The sequence below is a fragment of the Rhinoderma darwinii genome, chromosome 9 (genome assembly GCF_050947455.1).
Source record: "Rhinoderma darwinii isolate aRhiDar2 chromosome 9, aRhiDar2.hap1, whole genome shotgun sequence".
Taxonomy (NCBI): domain Eukaryota; kingdom Metazoa; phylum Chordata; class Amphibia; order Anura; family Rhinodermatidae; genus Rhinoderma; species Rhinoderma darwinii.
The window spans coordinates 13,624,917-13,639,494 of record NC_134695.1 but is presented as its reverse complement, the minus strand read 5'-3'; the positions used below and the strand labels follow the sequence as shown (position 1 = coordinate 13,639,494).

At 43.4% G+C, this 14,578-nt stretch overlaps 3 protein-coding genes across 7 annotated transcripts in view; 1 reads left to right on the top strand and 2 right to left on the bottom strand.

Moving 5' to 3' along the window:
- POLR2G (RNA polymerase II subunit G) overlaps positions 1–1,479 on the bottom strand; it is a 28,834-nt gene extending 27,355 nt beyond the window's left edge. Inside the window, exon 1 of one of the 3 annotated variants that reach the window (XM_075837288.1) lies at positions 1,213–1,479. In XM_075837288.1, the coding sequence (XP_075693403.1) occupies positions 1,213–1,224 (12 nt within the window). In that variant the 5' untranslated portion in view covers positions 1,225–1,479. The remainder of the gene's footprint in view (positions 1–1,212) is intronic. The other 2 variants (XM_075837290.1, XM_075837289.1) reach the window with 2 other exon arrangements.
- On the top strand, positions 1,349–6,853 carry ZBTB3 (zinc finger and BTB domain containing 3). 3 transcript variants are annotated; one of them, XM_075837285.1, is made up of 3 exons: positions 1,349–1,623; positions 1,958–2,084; positions 4,341–6,853. In XM_075837285.1, exon 3 carries the CDS (start codon positions 4,343–4,345, stop codon positions 6,446–6,448), a length of 2,106 nt encoding a protein of 701 aa, XP_075693400.1. In that variant the 5' UTR covers positions 1,349–1,623; positions 1,958–2,084; positions 4,341–4,342; the 3' UTR covers positions 6,449–6,853. The 3 variants fall into 3 exon arrangements, with proteins under 3 accessions (XP_075693400.1, XP_075693401.1, XP_075693402.1); XM_075837286.1 differs by lacking the exon at positions 1,349–1,623 and adding an exon at positions 1,636–1,870; XM_075837287.1 differs by lacking the exon at positions 1,349–1,623 and adding an exon at positions 1,639–1,732.
- A 5,703-nt stretch (positions 6,854–12,556) lies between these two features.
- LOC142660264 (microtubule-associated protein 1 light chain 3 gamma-like) overlaps positions 12,557–14,578 on the bottom strand; it is a 20,624-nt gene continuing 18,602 nt past the window's right edge. The window contains exon 4 of the mRNA XM_075836854.1: positions 12,557–12,716. Within this exon, the coding sequence (XP_075692969.1) occupies positions 12,557–12,716 (160 nt within the window). The remainder of the gene's footprint in view (positions 12,717–14,578) is intronic.

Sequence of the window (14,578 nt, the reverse complement as noted above, 5' to 3'; positions counted from 1 at the left end):
GCAGCACAGCGTGATGTCGCGATATCAATATGTGCTGTCACATACTTCCACATTAACTTTACCTGAGTGTCTTGAGAGTGAATAGACATCGCTTTCAGCCAGGATGCAATGTCTTTTCACACTCACGACACTTTGGTAAAAAGTTTCTGTGGGACTTAATCACGGCACAGCGTGATCTCGCGAGATCACGCTGTGCTGCGATTACAGCTAAAAATGGAGAGAAGTGTATGACGCTGATTAGTCACTGATTGGTCAGCCTCATACACTTCTCTTTACAACGCCCAGTTGGTGAAAAGGTAAGAAAGAAACTAATAAACATAAATCGAAAATGGTTCATAACTTGCTCAAAAATGATCGTTTTTAAAATAAAAACCACTGTGGTTATCTACATTACAGCGCTGATCACATTATGTAGGAGATAGGGCACTTATAATCTGGTGACAGAGCCTCTTTAAAGTCAATGAAAAGTGTCAGTCTTCACAATTTGTTACCAGTTTCCATGCCTACAGCCTGTTCGGGCCAGGCTGAACGCTACTGAATATGATAAGGGACATCACCCACTGTATGTTGGTGGTGTCAGATCAGTGGCCCAAAGTCATTTAACCCTTCAAAAACATCAGTTACTTATTCAAATCTGTAATAATTGGCAATTTGCCAATTTTGATGCCAGCTTTCATGCCCAGAACCTGTTCGGGCCAGGCTGATCTCGACTGATTTTGATGCGGGCATCACTCTCTCTATGTTGGCAGTGTGAGATCCGTGCCCAAAGTCATTTAACCCTATAAATCACACTTTGCATTGCCCACCTTTGTGCCAGCTCTTTCTGTTTTTAGGCTTTTAAAGTGTTTTCACTTTTGGGCAGCTCAGTGCAACATTTTATTATTAACATACGTTTTTACTTTAATTTGCTCATAAAAAAACAAGAATACTGAAAATGCGAATAAGAAACTGCTGAATAAGAAACCAACTTCAGCATCGTATTGGCTTGTAGGATTTGTCCAGCCCGGTTTCGTATGACCGGCAGAAGAACCAGATATTCTCCATAATCCAGTCTTCAGAAATAGGATAGTAAATCATTCAAGCATTTCCACTGTTTCTCCCTAAATCTCGTACCGCCATAGCCTCAACAACTATCGTTACCAGAACTCGTAATTGATGATATTTACCGAAACATCATTCCGGATGTATACAAATAAGAGTTTATATACTCACGTGATAAAACATAGCGCGCAGTGAGCTCTCCCGAACAGTGCGATGCTCAAGAAATGCGTCTGTGTCCACTGTCAAAATAATAAAGCTTGTTCAAATTAGGTGTTCCGGGAAGGTATTTCCGCTTCGTCATGCGGGAAGTGACGTAGCGGCGGCGTGCAACTGCTTGGTTTTACTGATGTTCTTTGAAGAATATGCAAGGCTTTTATAGAGAAAGAAGGACCGCTGGACGCTTATGTTTTAAGAGAACGATTACAGTCCGTATAAGCGGCTTTACGGAGGACCTTGTTGATAATTGGCTGGAAGTCTTATCAATCACGTGTCTTACGGGCCAATCAGCGTAGCGAGGTCAGGTCATTCAATATCCAATCAAGTTGCGGGAGAGGCGGGCTTACCAAGGTTTGCTTTGTGCAGGTGAGCGAGAGCAGAGATCACATGACCCACACAATTGAATACTGTATTATCGGCAATCATTAGGAAAGGTCTCATGAGCTCTGAGCCAAAAACTACAATACATTATTAGGTAAAGCTGTAGTGTACAAGGTGTAAAGACTGCACGCACAATGCACGACAACACAACTGGATGACTGTGAGGTCAATGCTTCTTGTTCATACGTGTCATTACATTGACTAATATCAATTCAGTCATGGTGCTTAGTATGTAAGTCATAGATAAGGTAAGGTAGAATAACATTGGGAGGCCATTTCATGTTCCCTTTTCCCTTATGTGTCATGTATTTATTTGCAGGCGATCCCTTGGCTTCCAGGAGGATGTTGCTGGTTCCCAAGCCCCAGCCAGTCAACTTGACGTGCTTGGTGCAAAAACCAAGAGAAAAGTTTTAAGCCGGTTTTAATATTTATAGGACATTTTGCAGGTAAGTTGTACTAAGCAGCCAGTTCTGTTATAAGATGCATGAATACACGCCTTCATTGGCAGTGGATGTGTGTACCAGTAAGTACAGGTGTCATGGCCATGAGCTGTTTATACATGGGCTATATGAATCTTATGTTTTCATCACCCCTGTTCAAACGGCAGGTAGACTTGTGATAATCTGATGGGAGATCTCCCCACGTCCGCTGTTCATGGAGACCGTGCCACAGTATCTAGTCCTGCGTTGGGTTTGGCTGAAAGAGGGGTCCACTGTACTAACAAAAATAAAATATAACTCTTGTACACTCTGCTATAGGTTGGCCTGTAAGAAGTGTCCTAGCGAGACGTCTGATCTGTGGAGCAGCGACGATCTTTAAAGAGGCTCTGTCACCACATTATACGTGCCCTATCTCCTACATATGGAGATCGGCGCTATAATGTAGGTGACAGTAATGCTTTTTATTTAAAAAAAACTATCTGTTTTCACCACTTTATTAGCGATTTTAGATTTATGCTAATAAGTTGCTTAATGCCCAAGTGGGCGTGTTTTTACTTTAGACCAAGTGGGCGTTGTATAGAGGAGTGTATGACGCTGACCAATCAGTGACCAATCAGCGTCATGCACTCCTCTCCATTCATTTACTCAGCGCATATGGATCCTGCTAGATCCTTATGTGCTGTCTTATACTAACACATTAACAATACTGAAGTGTTTAGACAGTGAATAGACATTCCACAGGATGTCTATTCACAATCTCTGCACTTCGTTACTGTTTCTGTGGTAGTTACAGCAGAGGAAGCGTGATCTCGCGAGATTACGCTGTAGATGACAGGTTACAACGAGATTACGCTTCCTCTGCTGTAACTATTACAGAAACAGTAACAAAGTGCACAGATAGTGAATAGACATCCCGTGGAATGTCTATTCACTGTCTAAACCCTTCAGTATCGTTAATGTGTCAGTATAAGACAGAACATAGTGATCTAGCAGGATCCCTATGCGCTGCCTAAATGAATGGAGAGGAGTGCATGACGCTGATTGGTCAGCGTCATACACTCCCCTGTACAACGCCCACTTGATCTAAAGTAAAAACACGCCCACTTGGGCATTAAGCAACTCATTAGCATAAATCTAAAATCGCTAATAAAGTGGTGAAAACAGACAGTTTAAAAAAAACAAAAAAAAACATTACTGTCACCTACATTATAGCGCCGATCTCATTATATAGGAGATAGGGCACTTATAATGTGGTGACAGAGCCACTTTCAGTGTATGTTCACACAACCTATTTTCAGACGTAATGGAGGCGTTTTACGCCTCGAATTACGTCTGAAAAGACGGCTCCACTACGCCTGCAAACATCTGCCCATTGCTTGCAATGGGTCTTACGATGTTCTGTTCAGACGAGGTGTAATTTTACGCGTCGCTGTCAATAGACGGCGCGTAAAATTACGCCCGCGTCAAAGAAGTGCAGGACACTTATTGGGACGTTTTTGGAGCCATTTTTCATTGACTCCAATGAAAAACAGCTCCAATTACGTCCGTAAAAGACGCTGCAAAAAACGCCAGTACATGCAAAAACATCTGAAATTCAGGAGCTGTTTTCTCCTGAAAACTGCTCCGTAATTTCAGACGTATTTTGCATTGTCGTGTGAACATACTCTAAGGCTGGCTAAACACTTTAGATAGCTGTCGACCGAACGATCATTCATCCGACAGCCATTCCTCCCGCCATACACAGGCACGCTCGATGAGCATGTATATATGGTATTTTCAAGGGGTAGAAGAGAGAAAGCCGCTGCCAGACTCCTACTTTCTATTAATGAACAAAAGGATCGGGCATGTTGAAATTCTGCCGTGGTGGGAGAGGCCGGACACTGTTATTCACATTAGATGGTCGGCCAACATAGATCTAATGTGTATGGCCAGCCTATAAGTTTACACAGCCATGTTTGTTACATCTCAATTGTTTCCAAGCAAACGTAATCATTTTGGTCTAAATGCACAAAAATGATAAAAGAATACAATTCTGAGAATGGCTGCAGGTAACCTCTGACTACTCCCTTCTCCCCTGTTCATCTTATAGCCGCTCTCAGTGGCAGAATTTTAAAACCATATCTATTACAATGTGTTAGCACTTTATTTGAAGAATATGCTTTATTTGCTGAAGCCAGAATACTCGTTTAATTTTATTTATTTTTTGACAAGATTTATGGTTCATTGGTTTTGAATACTTATGTGTTTGGTTTTTTTCTCCAGACATGGAGTTCCCAGATCACAGTCGTCGTATACTGCACAGCCTTAGAGACCAGCAGTCCCAGGGCTTCCTTTGTGATTGTCAAGTGTCAGTTGGGACTGCTCGCTTCCTGGCCCACCGTTCAGTCCTGGCATCATGCAGTCCTTTTTTCCACATGTCATGCAGGGAACGACCAGACATGCAAGAACTCACACTCAACAACCAGATTGTCACTGCTCCAGCATTTTCTTTACTCCTCAGCTTTATGTATTGTGGACGACTCAGTTTTCAAGAGGCACCTACTGAGGATGTGCTGGCAGCTGCTAGCTATTTGCACATGGATGAAGTCGTAAGGGTGTGCAAGAAAAGGTTGCAAGGTCGAGCACCTGCTGAAGCAGACAGCACTCGACGAGAGGAAGAAAGTGGAACAAGCTGCTTAGGTTTAGAGGATAATAATGGGGACCAAAGGCATGAGGGCTTAAAGGATGGGCAGACTGCTGAAAAGAGTATGCAGTATCAAGGGCAAGAAACGGCAGGAAATGGACAGCGAGCATCTGGGAGTGCCATGTACCATTTGCAGGAGGTAGCAGGGAATAACAGATATCAGAGGCAGGATACAGCAGGAAATAGTCAGAAAATACTAACAAGTATAAAATGTCAGGGTCCTGAATCATTAGGCAGAGTAGCGGGGGTTTCTAGGTTTGAGGTGCAGGGCATAGCAGAGAGTGGACAAGGTGTATCAGGGAGTTCAAGATTTGAACTGCACCAAGGAGCGGGTAGTAGTGAAGCGGTCACCGGTAGCGTGAAGTGTCAGGTGCAACAAATAACCGTTACCAATCAGGAAGTTGCTGGAAGCTCTAGGTTTGAGATGCAGGACATGGCAAATAGTGAACAGAAGGAAGAGGCTGGAAGATGTTCAGCCCAGGAAACTGTTGAAAGTACACTCATGCCATCTAATCTGAGATTCTCCTCACAGAGTCAAGATACTGGGTCAGGTGGGCATTCAGGGCTTTCTAGAAACTCGCCAAAGAGGCAAGAGCCAGCTGGAAGCACACAGGGTAATGGAAACTCTAGATATTCTCATCTGACACAGGATGTTGTCGGCATTGGTACTCAGTCCTTACCTACTCCTAGGTACTCTTTGCAATCACAAGATGAAGCTGGTACAACATTTCCAGTGGTAGGAAACTCCAGATTCTCTGTGCAAACTCAGGATCCCACTGGGAGCATTTTGGCAGGTTCAGTCAGATATTCACTTCAGAGTCCAGATATGGCAGGTAACTGTTTAACACAGTCAGGTACTTCTAGATTTTCTTTACAAGAACCCACAGGAAGCATACAGGGAGTACCAATACGTGGCAGATATAATTTGCACGTTCATGAGCCGACAGCTAGCACAGCTGTACCTCCTGGCCCATCACGATGCTTTCTACAAAGTCCAGAGTCTGCTACAAATGCACTGGCACTGCCAGGTACATCAAGATACGCTTTGCACAGTCCAGAGTCCCCTGCTGCCAAGAAAGTAGAAAGAGAATGCACCAAATCTGAGTTAACCGTCACCACTACTACTCGGCCAGGCATGGAAACAGCACCTGCACCTAGCCCATGTAGCTCCACTGTAAGTGAGGGCCAGCCAGCTCCTGGTGTTGCAGTGAAGATAGAGGCCATTGTAATATCTGATGAAGAGTGTGAGAGGGTGGTTGGGACATTTAAAAGGCATGGATATGATGATGAAGAGGAGGAAGGAGAAGAAGAATCTGGGTATGTGCCTTATCATATGATTGCTGTGCCAAGTGGGCACCACCCCAGTTATGGAGGTATATTGCCTCCTTCCATGCACCCAGAGGGCATGTATTTACAGGATTTTGAAGGACATCCCGGTTTTTCTCTTTTCCCTGAAGATGTGCCCACTTGTAAAACATGTGGAAAAACCTTCTCTTGTTCATATACCCTTCGTCGGCATGCTACGGTTCACACACGGGAGCGTCCCTATGAGTGCCGGTATTGTTTGCGCAGTTATACACAGAGTGGAGACTTATATAGACACATCCGCAAGGCACACAGTCAACAGGAGCCAGGAGCCAAAAAAGCCAAGGGGGACATGGAGCAAACACCCCCAAACTTGCCTTAAAATTTTGGAGGGTTACTTTACATCATTGATCTTATTAATTAAGTGACTTTTCAGTGCTTTGTATTTTCAAGAGTTCGAAATGAGTTGAGAGATGTCGGACCAAACAAAGTTCATATCTCCTTTATATCCCTATGGAAGTTCTCCTCATTTGTTTTAATTTATTTGACAGTAATGTTGTGGTTTTTTCTTGAGTCTAGAAATAATCAGAGTCTCATATTTGTTAAATTACTATAGCAAGATGGCTGATAAAATATTGTAATACGTCAAATTACTGCCTTTTTAAATGAACAATGTGCTCTGAAGAGGTGGCAACATTGAGATAATTCTGTGCGCTGCTCTGATATTCTGGTATGTCAGTGGTGTCTTTACAAGAGTAACTGGCGCTGCGTCATTAAACAGTGTCTCTTAAAGAGCAAGTGTTGGTGTATGTATGTGAAGTCACGAGAAAATCCCACTTCATATTCTTGGCAAATCAATACACTAGGTTGAACCTGTTAGAAACTTTATACTGCTCTCCCTGAGTACAGTAGAGACCAACACACTGATTTCAACCTGATTGTGAAGAAATTACATTTAAAACGTTGCAGAGCAATGCGAGCGCTGGGAGGGAGGAGTCTGGCGTATTTATGAGCCCCCCCCCACCCAGTCGCCAATGGTCAACAGCTTTCTCCCTATGTACATTAATAGGGAGAAAGCTGTCAATTAGAGGGGGGAGCAGGAGCTCATGAATATGTCAGGCTCCTTCCTCCCAGCGCTCGCATTGCTCTGCAACATTTAAAGTGTACGTTCTCCACAAACACAGGACAATCCCACATAAATGACAGACTGCTGAAATCGGCGTGTTCATCACTACTTTGTTAAAATGTGACAAAAGTTGACACAGCACCAGAGCAAACAATCCAGAGAATCCACATACTCTGAAGTGGGATGGACCTCAATTCCAGCCATGGAATGCAAAAAAAAAAATAGTAGCGACAGCATCCTAACGAAAAAAAATGTCTTTATTGTGCTAAAAAATGCATCCAGACAGACAAACCGCAGCATCGTTTCGACATAAATGGTAGCAAGCTCTGAGCTCGACAAAAAAACAGCTACCGTTTAGGGTCAAAATAGCTGCTGCTGGCTATCTGGATGCATTTTTTGGCACAATAAAGAAATTTTTTGGAGTAAGGATGCTGTCGCTACTGTTTTCTTTTGGTCACTACTTTGTTGCATTCAGAGAGGGCAGTAAAAAATTGCTGACAGGTTCCCTTTAAATTATATTATAGACCAGGTGGTCTGAGAATCTGATGACTCTCCCCACTGTATCTTGTTAATTGTAGCTAGTAGGTCATTCTAGTGTTTTAGAAATTTAGAAAACCCAAACTTATGGTAACATCATATGCATATTCTATTTATACTATGTTCATTGAAAGTGTATTCCGAGTTCAGAAAAAGGGGGGGGGGGATGCTATAAAACAATAAGACTTATTACTGTGTTCCAGCGCATCTGCTTCCTGCTGCTCTTTGACAGTTCTACATCGATGACGTGCCCATATACCCACGTGATCGCTGCTGCCAATCACTGGCCTCAGTGGTATACGGCATGAGACTACTTGTCATCGCTGCAGCACTGTCAACAAAGACTGGCAGGGAGCACTGAAGCGGCTGCGCTGGAACTCCAGGGGATCTGTCAGGTGAGTAATGGCTCTTTTATTGCTTTATGGCATTTCCTCCCCCCCTTTAATAAATGTACAAAAAGTGGAAAGTGACCAGTGCTATATTGGTAAAACATACATATTTTATTTTTTAACATAAAAATTGAAATGTCAAACAAAAATAATATACACCCAAGGTATTACGCAAGTAATATATATACAATATGTTTAGATCTGCATATTTTGTTAAAGAAAAAAAAAAAGTTCTTTAGTATAGCTCACCAAGACCTGTCTATAGTACAGCTAAGAGCAGGTAGTGATGCTTTGGGGTAAGTTTACAAAGTTCAGAGGCAGGAGCTCTGTGGATTTTCGTGGCATGCCACTTAAAGCACATCTGTCACCTTAAGATACTGCCTTAATTAAGGGCAATGTAGTATAGGGAGAGATCTGCTGTGCTTGTAGATCAATGTGCAGCCAGACTCCGCTTCCGGGCACATTCAGACGTGGCGGAATTGCTGTTGAATTCCGCTGCGGACAGTCCTCTGGAATTCTGCAGCAGCCGTTTTTTACATTTGTTTCTATAAATTTTTAGGAAAGTTCAGACGTTGCAGAAAATAACTGCGGAAATCAGGCTGCGGTGCAGAATTTTCCCTCCGCAGCATGCTCATGACGTTGCAGAGAAGAAGCGGAATTTCACTGTGGATTTCAGCATTTCCATTGCAAAAACTGAAATCTGTGGCAAGTCCGCTGTGATATATGCAACGTCTGAATTACCTGTCAAATATGCAAATGTTGGTGCAGATTCATTGCGTAATTGCCCCAAATCTGCACCAACATTTGCAACGGAAAAATTCTGCCACGTCTGAATGTGCCCTATGAGTACTGTGTATTCATACGCCCACCTATAGGTCTTTATTACTAGAAGTTCTCTGTGTGAAGTTTTGTGTGAATGTCTCATGCTTCCAAGGAATAATACCTCTGTAAGGGTATGTTCACACGCTTATCAAAAAACGTCTGGAAATACGGAGCTGTTTTCAAGGGAAAACCGCTGCTGATTTTCAGAAGTTTTTTAAGACACTCGCGTGGAGTTTTTTACGGCCGTTTTTGGAGCTGTTTTTCTATAGAGTCAATGACAAACGGCTCCAAAAACGTCCCAAGTAGTGACATGCACTTCTTTTTCGCGGGCGTCTTTTTACGTGCTGTTTTTGGAAAACGAGGCGTAAAAAAATGCCCCGTCGGAACAGAACTCCGTATTTCCTTGGGCAGGTTTTTGTAGGCGTTCTGCTTGCGTTTTTCGAGGCGTAAACGCCCTGAAATAAGCCTGAAACGTTCCGTGTGAACATACCCTAATACGGAATGCAATGAAGATTGCCTTGTTATCCTCACAAACCCACAAAAATCACTTGTATGTGGTTCAGTATTACATCAGGGGTATAGTATGAGCCTATAGTAGGCTATGGGCGCCGTATTACAAGTGTGTACTACATAGATTCGTAATGCAGCCGTATGCATGAAACCTACAGCTGGATGATGGCAGCCTCTGCAGCTCCCTTTATAGAGACTGCCATCACTCAGGAGGGGGGGAGGGGCAGCACTGGACTCATGAATGCAGCGGACTCATGCTTACTCTGCTTATTTTACAAAAACATCTGTTCATTTCTCTGTAGGATTCGTTCAAGGAATGCAGATCTGTACCTATAATATGATGACCTTTAAGGGGTTTTCCGATCTTGGATATTTAAAGGGATCCTGTCACCAGCATTTTAGCTATAAAGCCAGCAATACCTGGTGAAAGTGGGTGAAAAATCATTGTCATTTAAGCTATAAATATGTTCTAAGTAAGCTCTGTAGCTTTAGTATTCCGTTTTTCAGTGGTCCCACGCCGTATGCAAATGAGCAGAAAAGAGTCAAATCTTCATCTGAAAAGAGTCCGATTTTCATTCCTCCAGCATCTCAGAGTGGACTCCACCTCCTTCTTTTTGATTGATAGCTCCTTAGCCAGTCAGGGCCGGACAGGTGGTGGCAGTGGGCGTGGTTAAGAAGCTGCATCCCAGAGGGAAAAATAATTACCATAAAAGGTGGGAAAAGTTTAAACGACTATATTTACTGACAGAGGATGACTTCAGGAAAGAAGAGAACAGGAATGAACTCTGGACAGCTGCGGCCATTGAGGGGTCAGGTGAGTTTAACAGGTAAGATGTTGATGACAGGATCCCTTTAAGGCATATTCACAGGATATGCCATAAAAGTCTGATCGATGCGGGACCCGCACCTATCTTTAGAATGAGGCCCCCTAAACCCTGTTCTAGTTTTCTCGGCTCCTGCTGCCTCCCAGCCACTTCCTGGTTAGTTGGTCGGGTGTTACAGAAACAGCCGAGCTCACTGAGCTATGCTGTTTCCGTAACTCCCATAGAAGTGAATGGGAGTTACGGAAACAGCGTAGCACGGCGAGCTACGCTGTTTTCATTGCTACCAAGTTACGGAAACAGCGTAGCTCGCCATAATACGCTGTTCCAGTAACTACCACTCACTTCTATGGGAGTTACAGAAACATCGTAGCTCAGCAAGCACACGGCTGTTTCCGTAACTCCCGACCACCTAACCAGGAAGTGCCCGGGAGGCAGCGGAGCAGAGTAAGCTAGAACGGGATTTAGGGGTCTCTGTTCTAGAGATAGGTGCTGGTCCCAGAGGTGGGACCTGCATCTATCGGACTTTTATGGCATATCCTGTGGATATGCCATACATGTCCTACATGGGAAAACACAAGAGACAGAGCTGCTTTAAAGTCTATGGACACCTTTTGCAGTGATTTATTTTTTATTCCAGATTTGCTTCCTAAATGCAAAACTTTCTAAAAAGTATTCATGAAAAATTTCCTACCATTTTTCTGCTGTAGAATTTGTGAAACGTATTCACCTAGGTAGTGTCCTGCAAATTCTGACATAAATAATATAGAACACTGCTCCTGGTTGTGTCTGCTCTCCTCCTCTCTCCCCTTAGAGATAGCAGTAGGGAATGGGAGGAGGTTGTGCACTGCAGAGTGTAGATCGGGAGGACCGTACAGGGGGGGTGTATCACACAGGCTCTGTATCTTTGTAGAAAGAACAGTACTCATGGCAGACTTGGTAGGGGGGGGGGGTCATACACTCCTCAGCATCCGTGTCTATCAGCACAACGAAGAAGAGATTCCTCATGGGCTATAAAAGGGGAAAACAGTACACGGATGAAGCTGTGCTGATCATTGAGAACTAGTGAATGCCGCATTATCCAGGGTTCACGGAACTTACATCCAGCATATATTACAGGGAGGAACAGGCCCACGTGAACAAAGTCTGAAATTAGCAGCAGGTTAGTAACTTGTTGCAACATTTTTAACTCCAGGTAAACACTAACATATATGAAAATCATATTTTTTCCATTTCAGCGGTGTCCATAGCCTTTAATATATCCACTCATATTGTTACTTACTGGGGAATGGACTACCGTTCTATACAGTTATATATATAAATATATTTGATATTCCTCCACTCAGTTGTTTGTGTAAGACTGTCCATCATGCAAACACTGCAACGGAAGGGAGGCAAAAGTGGAAATGCCACGCTGCATTTACCCTGAGAATGGTGAAAAAAATGTAGATTGCCTTCTCGATCATACACGTTTAATTTACTGTTATTCAGAAAATAAAGTATATTTTTAATCTTCACAATTACAGGAAGGTTTTACTCATTTGGTGCAAAATGATTTAAGCCCCCTTTTATAATTATGGTACGTGAGCTGAAGTGTTGGACTTTTTTTATATTTATTTGTAGGCTGGGTTTACACAGTGCAGTCTTGGTGCATTTGTCTTTTTTTTTTTTTCTCTCTCTACAGAGCTCCAAAGTTGTATTCTGTAGGGAGACATGAGTCTAAAGTTTATCCTAGTGTGGAAGGATTATGTAGTTCTAGAATATGTTGTTCTCAGCAACTAAACAGTTTTACTTCTAGTTCCATTTAAATTGCTAATTTTGCTTTTTGTAAATGGCTGTGAAGGTAGATGTAGTCAGTATTATCTTACAATGATATCCATTCAGGTCCGTCATCTGGTTGTACAGCATTACAGTATCACTATGCACATTGCACTGTGTTCATAAATAAGACCCATATTTTCATGAAGATCTTGTTTTAAAGCAAAACTCTTATCTTATATCCGAATAGCAGTAAGAAGTAATTTTTCTATGTACTATTGCCTGTAGTCACTAGTGCCTACTAGACCCAGATCATAATTACAAATGTATACGGTATCTGACTATTCACACACCTCTAAGGATTGTAATTCCTCTCTTCTAAATATCACTTCTCCTTGTTACTGCCCCTGCAGAGAGTGTGAGATCATGTAGGTCTGCTAAGCCAGAATTCTGTGCCCACACCTTTCTATGAGTTTAAATAGAGCAACTTCTACATTGTACAGTTTAATGAGTGGATAACGAAGCCATCAGCCAAATACTTCATGTGACCTGTAAGTCACATATAGAAAGCCATCAGGGTCCCGGTGTTCTGTGTAAACTTCCAGCATTGTCATTGATAAACTTTCCATTTGACGTTCATTGACCAGTACGCAGAGTGAATGTGATGGAGGTAAGGAAAGTCTGCACCTGCGTAGACATTAAGAGCCATTAGCTTAAATGTGGTGTGGTATGTATCATCCAATATAGTATTTATTACTAGAAATGTAACGTTAGAAACAGAATTGTCCAGATATCAATAATGACAAATCTAAAGAGGGGTTGGGGTGCATATAGAAAAGACATTGGAACCATGCTGTGCAAACCAAAAAACATTGAAGGCTCAAAGTTCCAGTTATGGATCATTTACAAGTTCAACTTTGTTGAAAATGAATTACAGATGAGCTCATTGGCAAAAAAAAGTGTATCTTTCGCACAGACTCAATAGACATTTTAATTGTGAGTACCTTTTTTATTTTATTTTTTATGCATACTCATTACTATGAGATTACTGTGCCTTCAGAATTTTCATTACAGCTAAGAAAGGAATGATCTAGTGAGGGCTTTTTAGCTGGACTAAGCCCATGTCACACTAGTGTCATGGTTTAGTACTATCAGCAGGGGAGTATTTAGGAAAGACTGGGCCCCATAGCAAACTTTTGACTGGGAACCCCCTCCCCTAGGTGCCACACACAGCCCCCCCTTGTAGATAGTGCCCCCCTGTAGACAGTGTCTTGCCCTACTTGTAGATCGCGCAACCCACTTCCCCCTTGTAGATAGTGCCATACAGCCCCCCTGTAGATAACACTATACAGCCCCCCTCCTGTACATAGCGCCATAAAGCCCACCCTCCTGTACGTAATGCCATACAGCCCCCCACCTGTAGATAGCGCCACACCTCTCCTCCTGTAGATAGTGCCATATAGCCCCCCCCCTGCTGTAGACAGCGCCATACAACCCCCTCCTGTAGATAGCATCCCCCAAACAAATGAAACAAAAAAAACTTCATACTCCCCTAGGTCCCGTACCCACGACGACCAGAGCGAATCATCACCGACCGGATCCTTGTGTAGACCGTCGTAATCCAGTGACGTCATCATGCTGGCCTGCGCAGGGACCCCGTCGCTGTGCATAACAAGCTGCAGCCAGAACTTGGCCTGAAGCCTAGTAGATGGCAGAGCAGGGAGATACCTCCCTGCTCTGTCATAATGTTCAATAGTATGTGCGTCTACCACTGTAGCGGCTGCTAGCGGCGCCACCGGGCATGGGCGCAGGGGCTGGCTGGCAAATTTTAGCCTGGGGCAAGTACACAGCACTGGCCCATGTGTAGCGGCCCATCCTAATGGCTTATTCAGACGAACGTAAAAAATTGTCCGTTTGACGGCCCACAAGGTAGGCTTAGATACAGGATCCAGCAGACAGTATCACACCATGTCTGATCCTGTCTGATGCGCCCTGTATCTAAGCCTCCCATATGTGTGACACTGCTGGGCCCTGCATTTAAGCCAGCAGAAAGCCGTCTTATACTTATCCTCCTTTTCGGGTTCGGGCGTAGCGCAGGTCTTAATGCCATTCAGCATCACAATGTTGTGCGCGGTGCACATAGCGTTGTGACGTAATGACGCTGAAACTATTAGGACCAGAGCTGTGCTCAGGAGCGAGGAGGGTAAGTATACTGTTACTATAGCAACCGGGGCCAGTGTAGTGTATTAGATAGGCCCCAGTTACTATAGTAACTGTGAACAGACGTGCTGCGGGGTGCCGCAGGCCCCCTGGCTTCGGGGCCTGGTCGCAATTGTGACCGCTGCGACGCCTATAGCTATGCCATTGTCAGGAGGCACCATACCCATTGTACTGTGTTATGAGGGTCTTTTTGAGATCTACTTTTTTGTTTCTGTACATCACACACACACTATATACAATTCACAATAACACCACACACTATATATTTAAACCACACACACACACACACACACACACACACACTCTCTCACTATATTCACTTTACACAC